The sequence below is a fragment of the Xenopus tropicalis genome, chromosome 7, assembly GCF_000004195.4.
Source record: "Xenopus tropicalis strain Nigerian chromosome 7, UCB_Xtro_10.0, whole genome shotgun sequence".
Taxonomy (NCBI): domain Eukaryota; kingdom Metazoa; phylum Chordata; class Amphibia; order Anura; family Pipidae; genus Xenopus; species Xenopus tropicalis.
Genome location: NC_030683.2, coordinates 58,596,678 through 58,620,244, shown reverse-complemented (window position 1 = coordinate 58,620,244; position 23,567 = coordinate 58,596,678). Strand labels below are relative to the sequence as shown.

General features: G+C 41.3%; 2 protein-coding genes across 5 annotated transcripts in view; one reads left to right on the top strand and one right to left on the bottom strand.

Annotated features, from left to right (window-relative positions):
* The window catches only part of ndufv1 (NADH:ubiquinone oxidoreductase core subunit V1), a 45,032-nt gene extending 23,605 nt beyond the window's left edge, over positions 1-21,427 (top strand). For 3 of the 4 annotated variants that reach the window (XM_012961020.3, XM_012961019.3, XM_031905046.1), the window contains 3 exons: positions 6,130-6,211; positions 15,007-15,152; positions 21,229-21,427. In XM_012961020.3, coding sequence (XP_012816474.1) covers positions 6,130-6,211; positions 15,007-15,152; positions 21,229-21,312 — 312 coding nt within the window. In that variant the 3' untranslated portion in view covers positions 21,313-21,427. 4 annotated transcript variants of the gene reach the window in all.
* An 87-nt stretch (positions 21,428-21,514) lies between these two features.
* nudt8 (nudix hydrolase 8) overlaps positions 21,515-23,567 on the bottom strand; it is a 74,080-nt gene continuing 72,027 nt past the window's right edge. The window contains exon 5 of the mRNA XM_018095906.2: positions 21,515-21,776. Coding sequence (XP_017951395.1) covers positions 21,549-21,776 — 228 coding nt within the window. The 3' untranslated portion in view covers positions 21,515-21,548. The remainder of the gene's footprint in view (positions 21,777-23,567) is intronic.

The following is a 23,567-nucleotide window of genomic DNA, read 5'->3' as shown; positions in this document are numbered from 1 at the left end:
GTGTGTACATATGTAATAGTTGTGTGTATATAAGTGTGAACAATTAAAAAAAAAAAAAAAAACTGCTAAATTGTGTGCTGTAAGTGTGTAAGAGCAAAAAAAATCAGCCTTACCTGTCCTGAAGCAGGGATCGCTGCTCTGTCCTCCATGCTGCAGTCATGGGAGCAGGAACTCAGTGGGCCAGCGCTGTGGGAAAGGAGGAAGCAGGAACAAGCAGGAGACGCGATACATGGCACGTTGTGGCCGCCTCTGCAGAGAGTATCCTTTATCTGCCAACGGCGTACGAGGCACGTCATTGCCATATGCCATACGCCATTGGCAGAAAAAAGGTTAATAGAGCTTCTCCAGCAGAATCCTGCATTGAAATACATTTTTTTTTTTATATTCAATTTTGAAGTTTTTCATGGGGCTAGCAATTTCCCAGGGTGCCACAGCCATATGACCTGTGCTCTGATAAACTTCAGTTACACTTTACTGCTGAGCTGCAAGCTGGAGTGATATAGAAATAAAAAATACACCATAAAAACATGACAGAATCCCTTTAAATTCAGCATAAAAAGGGGGCGGGCTGTTTACCTCCGTGTGAGCAGACATGTGTTGGTTTATCTTCACTCTGGACATAGCGCACCTGGCAGATCAGAACAGGCAACCATTGCCACGAAGGACTCTAATGGGTCTCAACAAAGGGCAACAGGGTCAGCCGCAAAACTAGAACGTTACCCCCAGGAAGGTAAACAAGGTGGCGCCGAGGCCCAGCAAGATAACACAGCTGAAGTCCATCCTGCCGCACCAACGCTTACGGACTTACTAGCTGAAATCAAGACCAGGTGAGATGGGTGTACAGGACTCTTAACAACTAAAGTAGATGAAATGAAAGTGGAACTCTCTGTTTTCTGGCACAATATGCAAAAAATCGGAGAGCGAGTAGAGCAGTGAGTTAGTGAGCTGGATGCAAGAAGACCACTGCTGGCCCAAATGCGTGAGCTCTAAACTGCTGTACGGACCTGGCAAAATAAAGCGGAGGACCTTGAGAACAGACTTAACAACGTTAACAACAATGATGCCAGCGTAACAACATCAGATTAGTGGTCTTTCTGAAGAGGGTAGAGGGTGAGTCTCCTGACAACTTTGTACAACAATGGCTATTATTGATTTTTGGGGCAGGCTCACTCACAGGAACTTTTTTGTCAAGCATAATGTATCCCCATGCACCCTATACCCCCAGGTGCCCCAGCTCACTCATTGCCAGGCTACTACTAAATGTTAGAGAGGGACCCAATCCTCTCTATGGCTTGCACTAAAAAACAGCACACCTTTTAAATTGTAAACATAGCCATCTAACCTTACTTCTCACTTGAAGTCCAAATTCAATGAAATTAAAAAGAAATTAAGAAGTGAGAAAATTATCTAGGCTGTGCTCTACCCAGCCATGGCAAACATTTTCTATGGTAATGTGCAGTTGCATAAACACCTCCGACAACCAGGCTCTATTTTGGAACTACCTTATTTATGTATCTAGTCTCCTTACCAAGCTGGAATATAAAAGGTCTCGATGACCCGATAAAACGACTAGATGAAAAGCTTTAAAATGTACATTTGTAAAAAATGGTTTGTGGTTTTATAATAAAGTAACTTTTCTAGTCTTGTCAACATTTCATTGTGTTGGTTAAATATTGATGTACAAACCCTTTCTTACCTTCTGCACCCCCCACCCTTAAGTTGAAATATGAAATATTTAAAAAAAAAAAAATGCAGATCCTGTATTACATTTAAAAAGCTGTAATCGGAAATAACATTTCTACAGGAAACACATCTTACTGGAAGTAAGCTTATGACTCTTAAAAGACCATGGATGGGTTAAGTGTTATCACTCTGCTTTCTCTACCTACACAGCAGGCACCTCTATTTTGATTAAAAAAAAACTGTGCCTTAAAGGAGAAGGAAAGGCAAAGTCACTTGGGGTGCCAAAATGTTAGGCACCCCCAAGTGACTTTAATCGCTTACCTTGTACCCCGGGCTGGTGCCCCTGCTCGGATAAAACAGCACCAGCCCGGGGTACCTGTAGCAGATTGCTTCCTCCTTCCGGCTTCGTTTTCCTAAAATGCCAGCGGTCGGTGCATGCACAGTAGAGTGAAAAGCTGACTTTTCTGTTAAAGTTTGGCTTTTCACTCTACTGCGCATGCGCGCGCACGAGAAAGAGGAAGAAGGAAGCGCTGCAGCTCCACCGGGCTGGTGCTGGTCTCTCCAAACAGGGGCACCAGCCCAGGGTAAAAGGTAGGCTATTTAATTCACTTGGGGGTGCCTAACATTTTGGCACCCCCAAGTGACTTTGCCTTTCCTTCTCCGTTAACAGCTCATCACTGTTAAAAACTGATCCACGTGAAAGGTTTGTATTTTTAAATGGTTTAATTGATGCAGTAGACTTTATATTAGCCAATATATATATTCCCCCCTATACTCAGATGAATGTATCCATCAATGTATCCTTTATTCCCTTCCAGCCCCAAGCTAAAATCATATGTGTGGGGGATTTCAACACTGTTAACTACTCAGATGGATAGACTTGGCTAATGGCCCCTACAAAACCCCCACCACCCACTCCCACCAGTTTACTTTAATTTAGTACCACTGTCCGCTTAACAGAGGGCTGGAGGTATATTCATTCTACACATCACACTTCACTTCTCTCCTTGTCGCGTATACACTTAATTTTCTTATCCCAAGCTCTACTATCTGGAATTAAATAGATTTAATATATACCTCGTGGTATAGAGATCCCCATGCACCCCTGTTAGCTACTTGGGATGCCCCTAAACAAGGTAATGGTAAAAGATAGGCACTAAATCCAGTATGGCTGGATCCCCTAACTTTTTGGGAAGCATTCAATGCTCAATGGGAAGAGTACAATTTATAAAGATTATACTCCTTCCCAAATGAATGTATGCTCTTTTGCGAGCCCCTTGCTTAATTAAAAAGTCTTTCTTTACCACACTAAATACTATATTTACACAACTGATTTGAGCCGGTTACTGCCCCTCCAGAGCCTAAATACCTGAAATAAAGCCAAAATTTATGGGAGAGAATTGCCTTTCCAAATAGTTTTTTGTGTTGCATTGCGGCACAGTTGAGCCACTTTGGCAGCTTGGGTGGAAGATGTGAACCATCAGTCACTGTACCAGCTTCACAAAATTTTGTTAGGCTTCAGCAGTACTTAATTTCGGTGGTTATTTACAAAGAAACACTGTGCATCTGCATATGCGAAACAAGTACAGCAAATTTGGCAAAAAACAGCCCAACTAATGCAATTTACTTATATACTGCCCCAGACCTCTCTATGGAAAAATGTCTGCTTTCCTGTTATTGCCAAGCTGGGGAAAAACCCTGTGTGGGAAAGGTGTGGTATCCTCACTATTGGAAATGTTTGGCAGAGGGTCACTGTCATGATACAGGCCTGTAAGGGTTAATCAAGCAGGCCAAGCTATACAAAAATCTTCACTAATGTACCAGAAACAGATATTTAACAGGCCTCTGTTCACTGGGGTCTGGAACCATCCACCTGTAAAGGCCCTGGCTGATAAGAGCCATTCCATGTGGGGGTGACTTAGAGTTCACATCAGGTCCCATCATGTGGAGGTCACACCATAACATAAACTCCCACACATTTATCCCCCTAGAACCCATACCAGTTATACCAGCGGTCCCAAAAACTGGGTATATGTTTCAATGGATATTGTCTTTCAAACAAGTCTGAACATGACTGGAATATCTGGGCAGGGGCAGGTCACACAGTATTGATATTTAGTCTGTATGGGACCGGTGGGATCATTTAAAACTGATGAATTTAATTTCATCTTTTTATTATGTTCCCATAAGGAGTTATGGACATTATATTATTGGTCAAGTCCATACACTCAGGAGGTCATAAAACTGTTAATGGCGACATACCTTGCATTCCTAAGGGAGAGGGGAGTGTCCAGTTACCTGATGTCCTGCAAACTGGGGTAAATAGCTTTTCTGAGTATGCTTCGGATTTACTTTGGAGGACCAATTTCGATTGGAAGTTCATCCCATTGGTTTCCCCTTGTTTCCAGGACTAGAAGGACCCTGGTACAGTATAGGACTTCTATGTTTTTCCCTTTTATTTTACAAACTGTTTGTACTTATTTTACCATATGTCCTTTTTGTAAAATCTTGTTGTACATATAAAATATAAGTTTTGTCTTTGATGCTCTAAAGCGAACTTAACCTCTGAGTGTGTAACTGTGTGCCTTAGCCCTTTGCATTCTGTATGCTAATTAACCATTTGACTGCTGGTAGGAAGTGTGTGTGTTAGGTTCATTACTTTAACCCTTTTACTACTAGAGTGCCTGGCATCTCATCGCCAGTGTTAGAAGTATAACAGTGGTGGCAGCAAGTTTTGTATGAGTTTGTGGGTGTTGGTTGGTCTTTTGGGTGCTGTGACGCTAGTCTGACCTGTGTGCAAGGTGTGTAAGACTGAGCAGGTAACCCTCTATACAGCCATGCCTAAAGTTAAGTGGTGTAATTGTGACAGTCACAATGGTTACTTTTGATATGCTTAAGCAACAATTTTGATTACCCTGGCATCAATGGTTGAAATATTCGCAAATTAAGAGATGCCTAATGTTACAAAATAAAAAAAAAATACTATTCTGCTAAAACAATACTTTTTTTTTTTAATACAAGGCTCAACAAAAGGCCTTATCTCCAAATTGTACTCTGAGCTCCATGCCAAACTCTGACAAATGGGAAAGTGATGCAGGCCAACTAGATGGTGAGGAATGGGACAAGTTAGGGCTACTAAACCAGAAAATACCCTGCCATAGACAATACTGAGAACTGCCTCTTCTGAAACACATATAAAGACAATTATCGGTAAATGATCAGCATTGTCTATTTTAGTAGCCATGGCAAGTGGCTGCTACTAGTAGCTCTGCGTGTCTTCACCCTTACTGGCATCTCCAACATCAATTTATGTATTGTAAGATCGTATGATTCCACTATATAAGTTGTTTCCCACATTCTCCTCTGAATGTCCCAAATGCCAGGCACAACAAGCTACCCTTATTCATATAGACATCATAAAAGGTAATGGAGGACACCTGACACTGCAGGGCTTTGCTGCAATTAGTGTTTAATAGTGTGTTCCACTACATGTTTTGGGCAAAGCTTTGGCTACATACTGGAAACATATTTTTACACTATTTGGTCAATCAAAGTGTCTTTATTTTTTTAGCTAAAAAAAACTCATTACATGAAAATGGAGGCCACGCACCCCCACCCACTAAATGGGTTTCAGAAGTTAAACAAATATGTACACTGAAAAACCTTATATATAAAACAGGGGGAAGTCCAAAAAAAAATCAGAAAATATGAGATAAATTGTTGGAATGGGCAGCATAAAATGGTGTGTACTACATTTAGAGTATAGGGTTTAGACAAACAGTGCTTCTTATATTCTGGATACCTAATATGTAAAATTCCATGTGAGCCATTTGATAAACTCAGTTTTTCACTTTGATGTTATATTGCACCCATAACATGACTAAAATTGTTGTAAGATACACAGTGTAACTGCTGTTTAAACTGTTGTTCAATAAAATGCCTGAAGGAAATAAAACATTTTTAAAAAATAAATTAAATGGGTGGTACTTTGATAGAGGCTTTGATGTTACTGCAAAAGTGCACCCAAGACTATTCATCAATTTCTTGGATCATGTCTCAGTGAAAACATTATTTATTTTATTTATTTTTTGGGTAAAATTAAATATTACTATTTGATGATTTTTATTTGGCCAATTTGATTTTCTTGACAGTTCCCCTTTAAGTAAGTACAGGTATGGGATCCGTTATCCAGAAAGTTCCGATTTACAGGAAGGTCATCTCTCATAACTTCATTATAAGCAAATAATTCAAATTTTTAAAAATAATTTCCTTTTTCACTGTAATAATAAAACAGGAGCTTGCACTTGATGGAAACTAAGCTATAATTAATCCTTGTTGGAGGAAAAACATTCCAATTGGGCTTATTCAATGTTTAAATTATGTTTTATTAGACTTAGGGTATGGATCCAAATATTTAAAGGTTTGTTTTGCCTGTTTGTTTTATAGACTGACATTGTCCGCGCTATTGCTCGCCTTATTGAGTTCTACAAACATGAGAGCTGTGGTCAGTGTACTCCCTGCAGGGAAGGTAAGGGATATAATTTGCAACTATCATATTTGGCAGATGGTTTCTCCTTGTTTTTCATACAGCCAAGAAACAAAAATCTCACTGTTACGTTCCATTTTTGATTGGAAGCTATTGATATATAAATGCTGCTTTTTAGTGCTTACTTTAGATAGCTATTTTCAGGTTAGAAAAAAGAGCTACTTTTGTATTCTTTTAATAAGTACAAGGGGAATAATTTAGTATATTTGAACAGCATTATAATATTTTTGTCACTTGGTACCAAGGTATTAACTAAAATTGCATTACTCAAAATGTACGTCTACCCTCACTGAGTTATTCCTAGCAGCACTACGCAACAAACACTGATTATCATATATCAGTACTATTAAAATCTACTTTATCACTATGCTGTGATGGGGGGATGAATCTGGTGAAAAAAATAACATGAACAGAGAGGTTGATACACAACAGCTTGTACAAGCATCATTGAGAAGTAAATCTTACCATAAGGGTGCTGAGACATAGGGTGCTATGCAGGGATTCAGACTGGGATTCAAAATAGGCTCAGACAGCCCCCCACCAGTTCAATAAATAGTGTCTGTCTGATCTGGAGTAATTGTTCTTAGGAGTCACTGTACCATTATTTACAAGTGCATATTGTGTGTGTGATGTATGTATGTATGTATATCTATGACAGTGCTGTCCAACTTCTGTTGTACCGAGGGCCGGAATTTTTCCGACCTACGTGGTGGAGGGCCGATAATGGAAGCCAGTTTTGACCACTCCCCTTTTTGAAACTGCACCCACTTAAAACCACACCCATGTTATCACATGACCATACCCATATTAATGGTTGTAGTACAGCAAAAACCTGCCATACTCTGCCGCCCCCTGCCTGTGTGTGTGCCATACTCTGCCTGCCCTACCCTGCCTTTGTGTGTGCCATACTCTGCCTGCCCTACCCTGCCTGTGTGTGCCATACTCTGCCTTCCCTACCCTGCCTGTGTGTGCCATATTCTGCCTTCCCTACCCTGCCTGCGTGTGCCATACTTTCACTGTGTGTGCCATTCTTGGCTGGTTTGTGCCAAACTTGGCCTGTGTGTGCCATACTCTGTCTGCCCTACTCTGCCTGTGTGTGCCATACTTTGCTTGCCCTATGCTGCCTGTGTGTATGGCACACACAGGCAGCCTACAGTGACACAATGTTGGCACTGCTCCTACAGTCTGCACAATAACTATATATTAAAAAAACTTTTTAATTGCAGTACCACCTCAGTATATGTTCTTTTTGTAGTATGCAGGGATTATTTGTGGGTTTCTACTGCTCCTGAGGTGTGAACAGGGGAACAATGGGGGTGATTACAGCCTGAGCCTGAGGTGTGAACACTGCAGGGGGTGAACAATGCAGAGATTAAAAGGTGTGAACAAAACATTTTTAAACAATACAGCCTGATTACAGTCTGAATCTGAGGTGAGAACCATGCAGGGGGGCAGTTAATCACAGTACTGTTACAATTTAAAGCTTACACAAGAGTAAGCCATCAAAGCAGCCAGACAGGTGGGGGGCCACACAGAGGGGGGTCGCGGGCCGCATGTGGCCCGCGGGCCGCCAGTTGGACAGCACTGATCTATGAGAACCTGAGGAAGATCACTTTTTTTTGTTGATTTGTACACATTTTATCTGCACACAGGCATGTTGTGTTTCCATTTGGTGAGTGCTTCTCCATGTTCTATATATAATATATATAATATATATATATATATATATAATATTCACACTCTCAAAATCCGTGGGTGCCGCATATGGTTGTATCTTGTATATATTTTCAGTAATTATGCGCACTCCATCTTCCATCAATTAACTTTTATTGTATTTCACTGCATGATTAAAACATCAACGTTTCGGTCCTGGTCTGGGACCTTGTTCACGATGTCAAACCCCCAACAACAAATCAACTCTATTACACATTATATACAACAAAAACTTAACCCCGTCCCCATGGCTCGTATCAGCCCTTTAGTCCCGCAACCCCTGATAAGCATAACATATGCATTAATCAAGGGAAGTGGGACTATTACATGCACAATCAGTAGTATATACATGATAAATTACACATTCATCTAATCGCTAAAAAACAGTTAAAGGAGCAGTACTCATTAAGTCCCTTCGGTGACAAAGTGTCAAGTTTCTTAATCCAAAAAGATTCACGCTGGAGCAGTAATCTAGACCAGTGCTGTCCAACTGGCGGCCCGCGGGCCCCCCTCTGTGTGGCCCCCCACCTGTCTGGCTGCTTTGATGGCTTACTCTTGTGTAAGCTTTAAATGGTATCAGTACTGTGATTAACTGCCCCCCTGCATGGTTCTCACCTCAGATTCAGGCTGTAATCAGGCTGTATTGTTTAAATATGTAATCCCCTGTGTTGTTCACACCTTTTAATCTCTGCATTGTTCACCCCCTGCAGTGTTCACACCTCAGGCTCAGGCTGTAATCACCCATATTGTTCCCCTGTTCACACCTCAGGAGCAGTAGAAACCCACAAATAATCCCTGCACACTACAAAAAGAACATATACTGAGGTAGTACTGCAATTAAAAAGTTTTTTAATATATAGTTATTGTGCAGACTGTAGGAGCAGTGCCAGCATTGTGTCACTGTAGGCTGCCTGTGTGTGCCATACACACAGGCATCATAGGGCAAGCAGAGTATGGCACACACAGACAGGGTAGGGAAGGCAGAGTATGGCACACACAGGCCACGTATGGCACAAACCAGCCAAGAATGGCAAACACAGTGAAAGTATGGCACATGCAGGCAGGGTAGGGAAGGCAGAGTATGGCACACACAGGACAAGTATGGCACAAACCAGCCAAGTATGGCACACAGGCAGGGTAGGGAAGGCAGAGTATGGCACACACAGGCAGTGTAGGGAAGGCAGAGTATGGCACACACAGGCAGGGTAGGGCAGGCAGAGTATGGCAGGTTTTTGCTGTACTACAACCATTAATATGGGTATGGTCATGTGATAACATGGGTGTGGTTTCAAGTGGGTGTGGTTTCAAAAAGGGGAGTAGTCAAAACTGGCTTCCATTATCGGCCCTCCACCATGTCGGTCAGAAAAATTCCGGCCCTCAGTACCACAGAAGTTGGACAGCACTGATCTAGACCTATCCCCTCCGTGTCTGGGCATGGCCACATGATCTATGGCTATATATCTGAAAGTGGGCAATCTGTGACCAAATTCCATAGCCGTATTAATTGCTGATCTGTGTGCATCCATACGTTGGCGTAACATAAGATCAGTTTTGCCCACATATGAAAGCCCACATGGGCACGTAATAAGATATATTACATGTGTAGTAGTGCAAGTGATGTGATGCCGAATCTTAAAGCGCTGTCCCATATGGGGATGGGTAAAACTCACTCATGGTGTCATATAACGACAAGGCATACATGTAGGGCATCTGAAACAACCTGGTTTACTATTCATCAACCATGTTGAGGAACCCTTCTCTGGCATATAATTTCTAACTGGGTTGCTCACCACTTAAAGATCCCTCAAATTCTTACCCCTACGGTACTCAACAATGGGAGGGTTTGGGCATAGTTTCCCTAGTGTTTCATCTGCTTTGATGATTGCCCAGTTTGCACGTAATGTTTTCCCCAAATTATGTGTTACACCATTATACTGGATTGAGAAAATTAGACTGGTCTTTTCTTTTACAACACGCTTTCCGCTAACAACATCTCTTGCTTTCGCCAAAGCGATTTGCAGTGCCCTCTCATCATAACCACGTTGTAAAAATCTAACTCTCCTTTCCTCATGTTCACATGTCACTGGGTTAGAATTATTCCGCAAAACCCTACAAAACTGTGATACTTTAATTTTGAGTGTGACTCCAAATCCAGACCTCCATGGGTTAATAAATTTGGAGACACACTCAAAATTAAAGTGGGAAAAAAACACTACAGGCTGATCCAACTGTGATGTAATGTCCTTAAAACAAGTCAAAATGAGGCTCAGTAGTGTGTGCGGCCTCCACGTGCCTGTATGACCTCCCTACAATACTTGGGCATGCTCCTGATGAGGTGTTGGATGGTCTCCTGAGGGATCTCCTCCCAGACCTGGACTGAAGCATCCACCAACTCCTGCACAGTCTGTGGTGCAACGTGGCATTGGTGGATGGAGCATGATATGATGTCCCAGATGTGCTCAATTGGATTCAGGTCTGGGGAACGGGCAGGCCAGTCCATGCATTGCCTTTGTCTTGCAGGATCTGCTGACACACTCCAGCCACATGAGGTCTAGCATTGTCTTGCATTAGGAGGAACCCAGGGCCAACCATACTAGCATATGGTCTCACAAGGGGTCTGAGGATCTCATCTCGGTACCTAATGGCAGTCAGGCTACCTCTGGCGAGCACATGGAGGGCTTTCCGCCCCCCCCCAATGCCACCCCACATCATTACTGACCCACTTCCAAACCGGTCATGCTGGTGGATGTTGCAGGCAGCAGAACGTTCTCCACGGCATCTCCAGACTCTGTCACATATGCTCAGTGTGAACCTGCTTTCATCTGTAAAGAGCACAGGGCGCCAGTGGCGAATTTGCCAATCTTGGTGTTCTCTGGCAAATGGCAAACGCCCTGCACGGTGTTGGGCTGTAAGTACAACTCCCACCTTTGGACGTCGGGCCCTCATACCACCCTCATGGAGTCTGTTTCTGACCATTTGAGCAGAGACATGCACATTTGTGGCCCGCTGGAGGTCATTTTGCAGGGCTCTGGCAGTGCTCCTCCTGTTCCTTCTTGCACAAAGGCAGAGGTAGCGGTCCTGCTGCTGGGTTGTTGCCCTCCTACGGCTCGTCCACATCTCCTGATGTACTAGCCTGGCTCCTGGTAGCGCCTCCATGCTCTGGACACTACGCTGAAAGAAACAGCAAACCTTCTTGCCACAGCTCGCATTGATGTGCCATCCTGGATGAGCTGCACTACCTGAGCCATTTGTGTGGGTTGTAGACTCCGTCTCATGCTACCACTAGAGTGAAAGCACCGCCACCATTCAAAAGTGACCAAAACTTCAGCCAGAAAGCATTGGAACTGAGAAGTGGTCTTTGGTCACCACCTGCAGAACCACTCCTTTATTGGGGACATCTTGCTGGTTGCCTGTAATTTCCACCTGTTGTCTATTCCATTTGCACAACAGTATGTGAAATTGATTGTCAATCAGTGTTGCTACCTAAGTGGACAGTTTGATTTCACAGAAGTGTGATTGACTTGGAGTTACATTGTGTTTAAGTGTTCCCTTTATTTTTTTGAGCAGTGTATATATATATATAGATATACCGTGTTTCCCTGAAAATAGGGCCTCCTCTGAAAGTAAGGCACCCCCACAAAAATAAAGACACCCACCGATAGCGCTGCGACCGCTGTGCACTGCCTGCGTGGTCTCTCTCGCGCCGTCGCGACGTCACCACTCAATGTGCTGTGACGGCGCGAGAGAGATCACGCAGGCAGCGCACAGGGGAGAGAAGGCAGGAGTAGACTAGGGCCAGGTACCGGTAAGAATGAAAATGTGACAAAGGGGTGCAATGAAAGGGGCACATGAGGATCAAAGGGGGCAATGAAAGGGGCACATGAGGATCAAAGGGGGCAATGAAAGGGCACATGAGGATCAAAGGGGGCAATGAAAGGGGCACATGAGGATCAAAGGGGGCAATGAAAGGGGCACACGAGGATCAAAGGGGGCAATGGAAGGGCACATGAGGATTAAAGGGGGCAATAAAAAGAGGCACATGAGGATCAAAGGGGGCAATAAAAAGAGGCACATGAGGATCAAAGGGGGCAATAAAAAGGCACATGAGGATCAAAGGGGGCAATGAAAAAGCACATGAGGAACAAAGGGGGCAATAAAAGGGGCACATGAGGATCAAAGGGGGCAATGAAAGGGGCACATGAGGATCAAAGGGGGCAATGAAAGGGGCACATGAGGATCAAAGGGGGCAATAAAAAGGCACATGAGGATCAAAGGGGACAATGAAAAAGGCACATGAGGATCAGATTCTCTTGTGCCATTTTGATTCCCCCCTCTGATCCCCTCTGGGTCATTTTAAGTGACTGCCCTCCCCCCACCCAGATACCCCAGTGTCATTTTTTTTACCCTTAGGCATGAGCACAAAAAGAAAAAGCTACTCTGTGGAGTACAAGAGGAGAATCGTGGAAGATTCTTTGGGGCCAAAATCTTCACGCTTTCTGCAAAGAAAAGATGTTGAATATGCGATTGGTCCGCAAGTGGCGAGCAGAGTATGGTAAACTGATTGAACAAGTGGAAAAGGGAAATGCTAAAAAAAACGCAAGTGTGGATCAGGTCGGCAACCATTATTTTCTGAGCTGGAAGATCTGATCTATGAATGGGTTGTTGGCAGGAGAGCAAAGGCTTTGGTTGTGAATAGAGCTCAGATTCAAGAATTTGCCCTTGCAATGGCACCACACTTTGACATAGCCCACGAAGACTTCAAAGCATCACAACACTGGCTGGATAATTTCCTTCAGCGAAGTGAACTGTCTTTAAAAAGATCCACAACATTGTTTAGGCTGGAAGATGCTCAAGTTATTAAGCGAGCACTTGCATTCATGTCCTTTATTGATGATATTAAATTCTCTAAATACAATCTTTCCAACATGATTGCTATGGATGAAACTGCAGTGTTTATGGGCCAATCATCTCAAACAACAATTGAACAGCGGGGTGCCTCCTCAGTGTACATTCCCTCCACTGCTTACGAAAGTGCACGCGTTACCTGTATTTTGGCAATTCATCTGGATGACACTAAAATCACACCTCTAATCATTTCTAAGCGCAAGAAGGAATAGATTGAACGTGTTCTGGGAATTTTTGTTCTTGAAACTGAAAAAGCCTGGGCCACACAAGCAGTTATAAGAAAGTGGGTTGGTTTAATGCTGCCACTTGTTATGCGAGGGGGCCAAAGAGGTCTGCTAGTCTGGGATGCAGCCAGCACTCACCGTGCTAAAGATATGAAGTCATTTCTTCATGAAAGAAAAATAGATCAAGTAATGATTCCCGCAGGAATGACGGCCTATCTCCAGACTCTTGATATTGCAATAAACAAGCCATTCAAGGACAATTTGCGCATGGAAATTAATGACTACATTGAAAATAGAATGGAGAGAAATCAGCGTGGAAACTTTGTGAAGCCTAAACTGCAAGAGATTGTGACTTGGGTGAAGAATTCATGGGAGAAAATCACTGACAGTTGCATTGAACATGCATTACAAGCTGGCTACCTTGATAAGAAGTACTCATTTAAGGACAGTGCTATTGCTAAACATGAGAGATTTGGTCCACTGATTCTGAAAGAAATGGAGTCACAAGTAACTGACCTGGAACTTCAGGGTGTGGATTGTTATGATGAGGTTCCAGAAGATGATGACTTGATGGTCATTGAATAAATGTGTAAATGTACCATACCGTAGATTGTTGTACATGGAAACAATGGCAGCGTAGTAACAAGAAATTGGATCAACAGTTTGTCTGGTTATGCTGGTTTGTGATGACAACTACCGTTATTACTGTACCATATACAGGTAATAAATTTCCTTTTTTTTTTTCAACAATAAATGTGTACTGTATTATTCTTCATGGAAAAATAAGACATCCCCTGAAAATAAGACCTAGTGCATATTTTGGAGCTTAAAAAAATATAAGACTGTCTTATTTTCAGGGAAACAGGGTATATAGAGATATAGATATAGTTTTTTTTCAGACTGGCACACCCTTAGTAAAATTCAATTTTTTATATATATATATATATACTAGTATAATGGGGGAGGGGGGATTTGATATCAGCATATGATTACAAAAGTCACATGGCTGGAGGCACTTGGAAAAGTAAGAATATGTCTAGACTTGTCAAATTTCGACATTAAATATTAATGTTTACTCTTTGGAAAAACTGATTTTAATACAGGAATTCTGATATGTTTCCCTTTTAACTTTGAGTACCCATTTAATTACCTTGATGTTGCCAGTAGCAACCAATGAGATCTTTGCTTTTGTTTTCTAACTTGTAGGTGACCGTTCAAGTGATAGGTTGTTATAGACAACATCACCGGTGATGTTGCCTTGCACACTATAATTAATATACCCCTTAAACATGCATACATACACAGCATTACAGAATACTGTCATGTTCTCTGTTTTAACCAAAAGTACCCTGAACTGAAAGAGTGCTAAGTTGAATATGGGGACAGGGCCAACTGTAAGCATAGAAAGTGATGGGAAAGGAATAATTGGAGTAAGTTTACTCTCAGTGATGGATAAAGAGCAGTGGGAGTTGACAGAGAATTAGGTAATTGTTTCATCTGCAAATAACTTAAAAGCTAAACAAAATCTGTTAATAAATATATTTTAAAAGTAGTTATTATGATGTTTTATTTATTATGGTGCTTTATACAGGTATATGCAATCTGTTATCCAGAATGGGGTTTTATGGATAAAGGATCATATTGTAAATTGATTCTATATACCCAATATGATTGTTTTGCCTCCTAAAAGAGTTCATTAAATCTTAGCTGTGATCAAGTACAAGGTACTGTTTTAATATTAGAGAAAAAGCAAATATATTTTCAAATTTTGAAAGATTTGATTATAATGGAGACTATGGAAAATGACCTTTCCCCATAATTTGGCGCTTTCTGGATAACTGATTTCCGGATAACAGATCCCATACCCGTGCAACCATTTTTACGTTTTTGGATTGACAACTTGCTTTTCTATTTAATCCTTTTATTGTGCTTTAGGTGTTGACTGGATGAACAAAGTTATGTGGCGTATGTGTCAAGGTGATGCCCGTGTAGATGAGATTGACATGTTGTGGGAGATTAGCAAGCAGATTGAAGGCCACACTATCTGTGCACTTGGAGATGGGGCTGCCTGGCCTGTCCAGGTAACCTACTCTGACCCCTACACAAGGGTTTTTGCAAAATGTACCTAAACTATGACAGTACCATTGTTACTATTTTGTGGTGAATATGTGGTAAATATTTTCTTATGTGGTGTATTGCAAGATTTTGGATTACCGTATATACTCGAGTATAAGCCGATCCGAATATAAACCGAGGTACCTAATTTTACCTAAGAAAACTGGAAAAACTTATTGACTCGAGTATAAGCCTAGGGTGGGAAATGCAGCCGCTACTGCTAAGTTTCAGTCATCAAATTATTTAATAAAAGGACACTCATAAGTGCTTACATGACTACCATATTAATAAACACAAGGTATGGGCTGGAAAATGAGGCGCATCCAACATAAGATAACCACATGCAAGGTTGTACTGGTTAATATCTCAATTTAATTGCTACATTTTTGCACACAGGCACCCGGCACTACACACAGGCACCCGGCACCACACACACAACTACACACAGGCACAGGCACCCGGTATAGCCCACAGTATAACAACTGAATAATTAAATAATCCTAGTTTTTAATTAATTCGCTGTGAATCCATGCCTGCCAAAACATTTCGCCCATCACTATAGAGGAGTTCTGTCTCCACTAAAGGGATCTTTGTCCTAGGTCAAATAATGTATTTAAGCAGCCCTGGTATTAGTATTTACACGAGCTATAATGGCCTTCCTCTTTAGAGCACCAAGTGAAACAATGTCCTCATGTGGCCAAATCATCTTTTGTAGAATGCTGGCTTAGCATTACTGAATCATTCGTTTTAAGCAAAGCAAGACACTAATACTGTTAGGGTCATGACACACTTTTCTTTACTCCCCTGCTGCTTGTCACTTGCTACAGAACTCTGTATGACATTGTTGGTACCTGTACAAGAGAATTTCCATTGTAGGCAATGATAGGCAGCATAGCAGGGTTCAGGCATTTTTCCATGGTGGAGAAACAGCCATGTGTGCCATGAGCCTTAGCTTAATAAATCATTGGGGTGCTTGAATACATAACTTGCCTGCACTGATCTCTTATCAAAAATCAGCCACATCATCTCCTACACATGGTAATCCTTGAGAAGCACTGAATAAAATGTCCTTAAAATGTTATTGTAATTTTTTTAAAGGGTCAAATGTAAAGTATATCAGTGAGCTGTGATTTTGGCGCCACTCCTGAAGTTGTATCTGGCAGTAGTCAAAATGCACAGTGCTCTTTGACTGATCACTGGTTCACTACACTAAAGCTATACTATTAAGTTGTAAGATTTGTAAGATAATATCACTTCCCATAACCCTACTGTAGTGTCAAGGAAGACTCTGGGTAAGCAGTAGGTGAAAAAATGTGGTAAACCTTAAAACGAACGTGCAGAAATGGAAAACGCAAACACCTGTTTTAGTGATCAATACAGACTAGCATACGGTGTCTGCCACCTATAGTATTATAGACATCAAAAAAGAAAACGCTTTAGTGTTTTGTCTGATCATTTAAAACCTAACTTTTAATTCATATCTGCATAAAAATGCGACATGCGTGTGTACCTGCCTGCTACATGGTATGATCATTTTTATTTAACAAAATAAGTTGCCTCGAGTATAAGACGAGGGATTCCTTTTTTAGCACATTTTGAGCGCTGGAAAACACGGCTTATACTCGAGTATATACGGTAAGTCAAAGTTAATTTGTTATTGTATGTCAGAAGTAGATATCTTGAATCTTTACAAAACTAATACAGCAATCAATTTCACAAAAGATTTATATTCAAAGCAGGGAAACATTGGCAAAGTAGTAGCTATTGTTCATATGGAATGCAAAATTAAGCCTTTGAGGTTTAAGACACTCTTTTTAAGTCACTCTTATTTATAATATGTTGATATGCAATTTCTTCAGTCACCCACAGCAGCTATTCACCAATGGGTTAATATTCCTTCTGGACTGAGGGAGAGGACTTCCCTCCTAATTTTTTTAAAAGTTTGCACCCCACAACTGCTTTCAGAGCTGCCATAATTAATAATCTGTATTATTAAAGGGGTTGTTCACCTTGGAGTTTTAACTTTTAATATGATGTAGGGCAGGGGTCCCCAACCTTTCTTACTCGTGAGCCACAGTCAATTGTAAAAAGACTTGCAAACAAAATGCAAACAACACAAGCATCATAAAAGTTCTGGTTATTAGGGAGCCTCTATGCTAACTATCAGCTTACAAGGGGGCTTTATATGGTAGTAAATCTAGTTTTTATTCAACCAAAACTTGCCCCCAAGTCAGGAATCCAAAAATAACTACTTGGTTTGGGGACACTGAGAGCAACATCCAAGGGGTTGGGGAGCAATATTTTGATTACGGGCCACTTGTTGGGGATCACTGATGTAGAGAGTGATATTTGCAGTTGATTTAAATTTTTTTCATTATTTGTGTCTTTTTTAAATTATTTTACTATTTGTTCAGCAACTCTCCGGTTTCAAATTGTAACTGTCTGGTTGCTAGGGTCCAATTTACCTTAGCAACCAGGGACTTGCTAAGGTAGAGTTGAAATGAAAGACTGGAATATGAATAGGAGAGGGTCTGAATTGAAAGGTATGTAATAAAAAGTAAGTAAGAACAATATTTTTTTGCCCGCCGGGGTCAGCTGGAAAGCATCTGAAGGCAAATTATTCAAAAACTGTACAAAATAAATCATTTAGACCAACTGGAAAGTTGCTTTAAAGGAACAGTAACACCAAAAAATGAAAGTGTATAAAAGTAACTAAAATATAATGTGCTGCTGCCCTGCACTGGTAAAAGTTGTGTGTTTACTTCAGAAAGTCTACTATAATTTATATAAATAAGCTGCTATGTAGCCATGGGGGCAGCCATTCAAAGGAGAAAAGGCACAGGCAGATAGCAGTTAACAGATAAAACACTATTGTATTCTACAGAGCTTATCTGTTATCTGCTATGTAACCTGTGCCTTTTCTCCTTTTTTCCAGCTTGCATGGCTGCCCCCGTGGCTACACAGCAGCTTATTATATAAATTATAGTAGTGTTACTGTAGCAAACACACCAGTTTTACCAGTGCAGGGCAACAGTGCATTATATTTTTATTACTTTAAAGCTCTTTCATTTTTTAGTGTTACTGTTCCTTTAAGGTTAACCACGTCTTTAACTAATCCGCCTTATTTTGTCACATTTATATTCTATGTACAGTATATTGTGCATCTGTCCCTAAGCTTAGTAACTGAAAGCAGATCAGCAGAAAAGAAGATGGGGTGCTACTGGAGGGGCAGACCTTTACTACTTAATGGCTGTGGTTGCCTTGGGCAGGTACAGAAGCCCAAAAACATAATGTGCAGTATTGCTACCTACACCTTTTGTTAAACTTTAATACTGCTTTAATGATGTTTACTGTTATATCTTCTGCTGCAATAGAAGCCGTAACTTTGGGCAAAAGCCTTACCTCAAAAGGAGAGGAGGAAATAAATAAGGAAGCATAAAGAGTGGGTTTTATTAGTCTACAGTCTTTCTGCCTTGCTGCAAAAGGAAAAGACTCCCGAAGGAGTCTATTCTGCTACTGATATACACTAAGAGCCTGGTATGTGGTTGGGACAGGAGAATCAGCTTCTGGTGAATCATCAGCATTGAATTATTGGGCAAACTGTGTCATTACCTGATGTCTCTGTTGAGTTATCTTTAGATTCATATTACCAGTGTCAACTATTATCTGTAGAAGAAATTGACACAGCGAAGGAATCCAGTTTTGATTTGGCTATTATTAAGCCTCTTATCAAAGTATGCCAAACATTTATTTTCTCTACGAAAAAATCTAAACCATCTTCTGTGAATAAGTTGTTTCTTTCTCTAAAGAGGAAATTGCTTTGTTTTCTGGTTCACACCTCTGTCAAGGAAATTATCATGGCCAAGTGGAATAAAACACAAAAAAGCACAGATGGCTGGCAAGTTTGAGGTACAATATCCATTTAAGGAGGAAGATTAAAAATTCTTTGATACTCCTCTAAAGGTGGAGACAGCCATTGTAAGGGCCGTGGCAGACGGAGATTAGTCGTCGCGCGATAAATCTCCCTTGTCGCTGGCAAATAATCTCCCCGATATGCCATCCCACCGGCTAGAATGTAAATCGCCGGTGGGTTGGCATACGTGGCACCGAAATGGCCAAAGTTTCCTCTCAAGGCAACTTCGGCGATTAGTTCGCGGGCGATCTCCCCATCTGTCACGGCCCTAAGACTTGCAAAGAAGATAACTGTGGCAGTTGATAATGATTCAGTTTTGAAGTAACATATCAAGAATAAGTTATTTGAAGAGCTTTTTGGGGCAGCAGGCAGTAGCCCTTACTTCTGTGGCCAAGAGCTCTGAAAGGTTGGTTTACAAGAGATCTCTGCCATTATCAGACAGCCAGGAGAATTTTGTGACTGAAGCCCTGAGCAGCAGACTCGGCTTCTGAATCTAATTTATGTTATCTAATGAAGGAACATTGTTAGAGAGATGCTTGATGCTATCATCAAAGTAGGTGATAAAAGTGCTTTTTTAATACAGGATAAAAATAATAAGAGATCTCAGTATGAACCAAACTTCTCTTCCTGGAAAATCTGCAAGGGGAAGTAGCAGACTGATATTTTTACATTCTATGCAGAAAAAAACTTCTAATTCCTCAGGAAGTAAACAAAGAACTTTTTCCGCTTGCCAAAAATATCCGCCCTACGCCTCGTCTGGCATTAGCCTAAAGGTGATCAAATCACTTATGTATTATCCCTTCTGGTTTTAGGAAAGTTCAAGCTCCAGCCACAAAGCGTTATCGAATGCACATAATACAACAGACATGAGGGTTCTTTTGGGGCCTGAAGGCCACCCATTAGGGGTTTAAGTTTCTGGCCAACGGAAGCCAAAACGTGTTTAATGTCAGCAAGATGGTTGTCCTTTAATACGTGAAACACTGCAAGTTGGATGTAGAAGCAGCACAACTAATAAGATTTGCAATCTGTTGTGCATGCTTCTAAGGGCCGTGGCAGACAGGGAGATTAGTCACCCGCGTCAAATCTTCCTTGTCACGGGCGACTAATCTTCTCTATATGCGAATCGCGGAAGTTCCTCGCAAGGCAACTTCCGCGATTTAGGGAAATCGCAGCGCCGGTGGGATGGCATATCGGGGAGACTAGTTGCCCGCGACAAGGGAGATTTGTCGCGGGCGACTAATCTTCCCGTCTGCCACGTCCCTAAATGATTCTTTAGATTCTACGATTATTTAATTGATTTCTTTAATTTTGTGTGGCCCCTAACCTTTTGTCTTATTAGGGAATAACCATGGGTGACTAGGGAAAACGAAAGAAACTGTTACAGTAAATGTAAATTAATTTATTATTTAAAGATAATTCTGTTCACTTGGTCACCTGCTATGGCAGAAAGTGTATTCTCACCCTCAGTAGCATGGCTTGGAAATGTAGATGAGTGAGCAGTGGTCAGGAGGAACTTTCTAAAAATATTCGTGGAGGTCCTGTATGTGGGCCCAGAGGAAATATTAACTCATGGGTGAATTCTGCTATGAAAAGTGACTAGGAAACAGAAATGATAAGTATTTTAAAGAGGATGTTCACCTTCAGACAATAGTCTGAACAGCCCCTGTCAGAAAAAAACATTTTTGTAAATGATCTTTATTTTTTAAAATGTGTAGTTTTGAAGCTACAGACCAGGATCGGCCCTGTCAAAGCTCTCTTCTCTGCTTTCTGCTCATTCAGTAGGGGATTTCCCAGACAGCCAAAAAAACATACACACTGAACTAGTTCTGCCCATGCGTTCCTCTCTTCTGCTTCATTTGCATATCTTTAATACCATTGGCTGGCAAGATTTACCAAGTCTGATCAATGAAATGCAAATGAAGCAGGAGACGGGAAGGTATTCGCAGTAACCAGTAAAGTTACTTAAAGTGATTTTGGCTTAATAATAAATATGCCCCTATGCCTGAAGGTGAACATCCCCTTTTATAATTTACTGTTTTTTCAAAAGAACATGTAAACCATTGCAGGTCATAATATTTAGAATTTTTGTTTTTCGTATAGCTCTTAAAATTCTGTTTTATTTTTTACAGGGTTTGATTCGTCATTTCCGCCCTGAGTTGGAGAAGCGTATGAAACTTTTTGATACAGTAAAGAGACAGCTAGCTAGCAGCTGAGGAAAATTTAGGAGACACAAAACACACAGGCTTATCTATTTTATTTATCAGAACATGTCATTGCATGATGTGTGCCATTTGTGTATTAATAAAATAAAGCTTTCAGTTTGCAGTATGTTTATTTATTTATTGAGAGAGAGAGAGAGAACTAAGAAACAACATTCGGTAATAATTGCAGCAAAATGTCAAATTTAAAACAGGATTTTTTTTTTTTATTTAAATGATTTGCCGCTGTCCTATGAGTTTTTGTGAGAAACACACAGAAAACTACGGTATAAATGGGGAAACAGCAGAGAGAGTGCAGAGTCTGTCATCATGGCTGTGAGCCCCCAGACTTTGTAACCCTTTGTAAGTCTGAAGACTGGAAGAGTATAAGAATAGTGACCCTGTTGACGGAAATAAGTATACCCTCTGGAAGCATCCAAGCAGGCAACAGAAAGTGAAAGTGTAAGTAGAGACTCAACCTGTAAAGGAGAAAAAAAAGTAATATTAACTGTTCACCTGAAAGAGATACTTAAAACCAGTAAATTAAATTATAACCTCAAGGAGTCAATGAAATGGACAATCTACATAAGTTTGTAGGATACAATTATCAACAAAAACATGTACCTGAATATAGTAATTTAAAAAATTATTGCAGTTTTTACCATTGTTATCTAAGGTATCATTGTTCAGTTTTTTGGGAGCCAGCGAACCTACCTGCCAGTATGTTTTTGGAGTGTGGGAGGAAACCAGAGTATTCACAGGAAACTCACTCAGAGACAGTTAGAACATACAAACCTTGCAGATAGTGCCCTGGCTGGCAGAAGTTCTACCCATCATCTGAGCCACCAAACATTAGATAACATTAAATAATTCCATTCAAGTTTAGCCATACATGATTTGCAAGGTCACCAAACAAGCAGATATTTGCCTACTTTGGCCACTTGGTAAATATCTTGTGGGTAGAGAGACACACATTTATAAAGCAAGCCGATATTTTTTTTTTCTTGCTCCATAACATGCAATCACTAAAATGGCCCAGCTGAGGGTTTAACCCCCTATGGCTGGGCATGGGAGTGTAGCTTGAAACTACAACAGCCCACCAGACTCCACACCCAGGACACCAGCTTCATGCCAGTTTCCTGTCACATTTCGTTTTCGTTTGTGGTATATTTGTGTAATAAATTTGGAAGTTAAGAGTGATTTAGTAATATGGCCACAATTTCTAGAACACTTTAAATGGAAAAACTTGCTGGCAAGAGGAATATGTGGACAATAAGACCCTGCTACTGTTCACGGATGCTGCATTTACAGTAGGAGGCATTTTTTCAAAACCAATGGTCCGTGGGCACCTGGCCAACAAAATGTAGTGGCAGCACAGTTCTGTTAGTTGATAGTATTTAGCTTAGGTGCTGATGCTGTTAGTATATGGATGTAACTGTAATAGATATGCCCTCTGTGATCACTGAAACCTGTCCACTACTGAACTATTGTCTCTTACCTGACCACTCTCACATAAAGTGTGCTGTTAACATTGAACTCCCCAAGCACCCAGCTCCAGCCTTTAATATGGGGAAGAATACGCAATGGGCTAGGTCGGAAGCAGCAACTCACCTAGAGCTATTCGCCTGTAAGAATAGCCAAGAAACTGCCGGCTCCTCTACCCCCTCCAAGTACATCTCCCCCACTCTTGGACACCTCCGCTAAAGAACCGCCAACAGATAACTCATCAGCTCCTACTCCAGCGGACCTTATGTCTGCCATCCTACAGTGCCAAACCTCGCTGACAAACAACATTTACTTAAAAATTGAAGAACTAAAAATAGATCTCTCTCTGATAAAACAAGACATCCAAACCATCCGTGAGAGAACAGGAGCACTGGAGGAAAGAGTGGGAGGGGTAGAGGACTGTACCGCTAATCTTCCACAGGAACTAACCCAAATTAAAGCACAGCTTCAAACTGTGACTGACTGCATGGACGACCTCGAGAACCGCCAACGCCGATCCAACATCCGAGTTCTTGGCCTCCCAGAGAGGAGCGAAGGAGCCCATCCTGAAATATTTGCAGAAACCTGGCTCAAAGAACTACTAGGCCAGGAAGCATTCTCCCCACAATTTGTGGTGGCGCGTGCACACCAGGTCCCACTCAGACCCCTACCGCCTGGGGCCCCACCAAGAGCTTTCCTAATTAAACTATTGAACTACAGAGATAGAGATTCTGCGCTGAGAGAGGCAAGAAAAAAAAGAGACCTATAATATGCAGGTGCCCGGA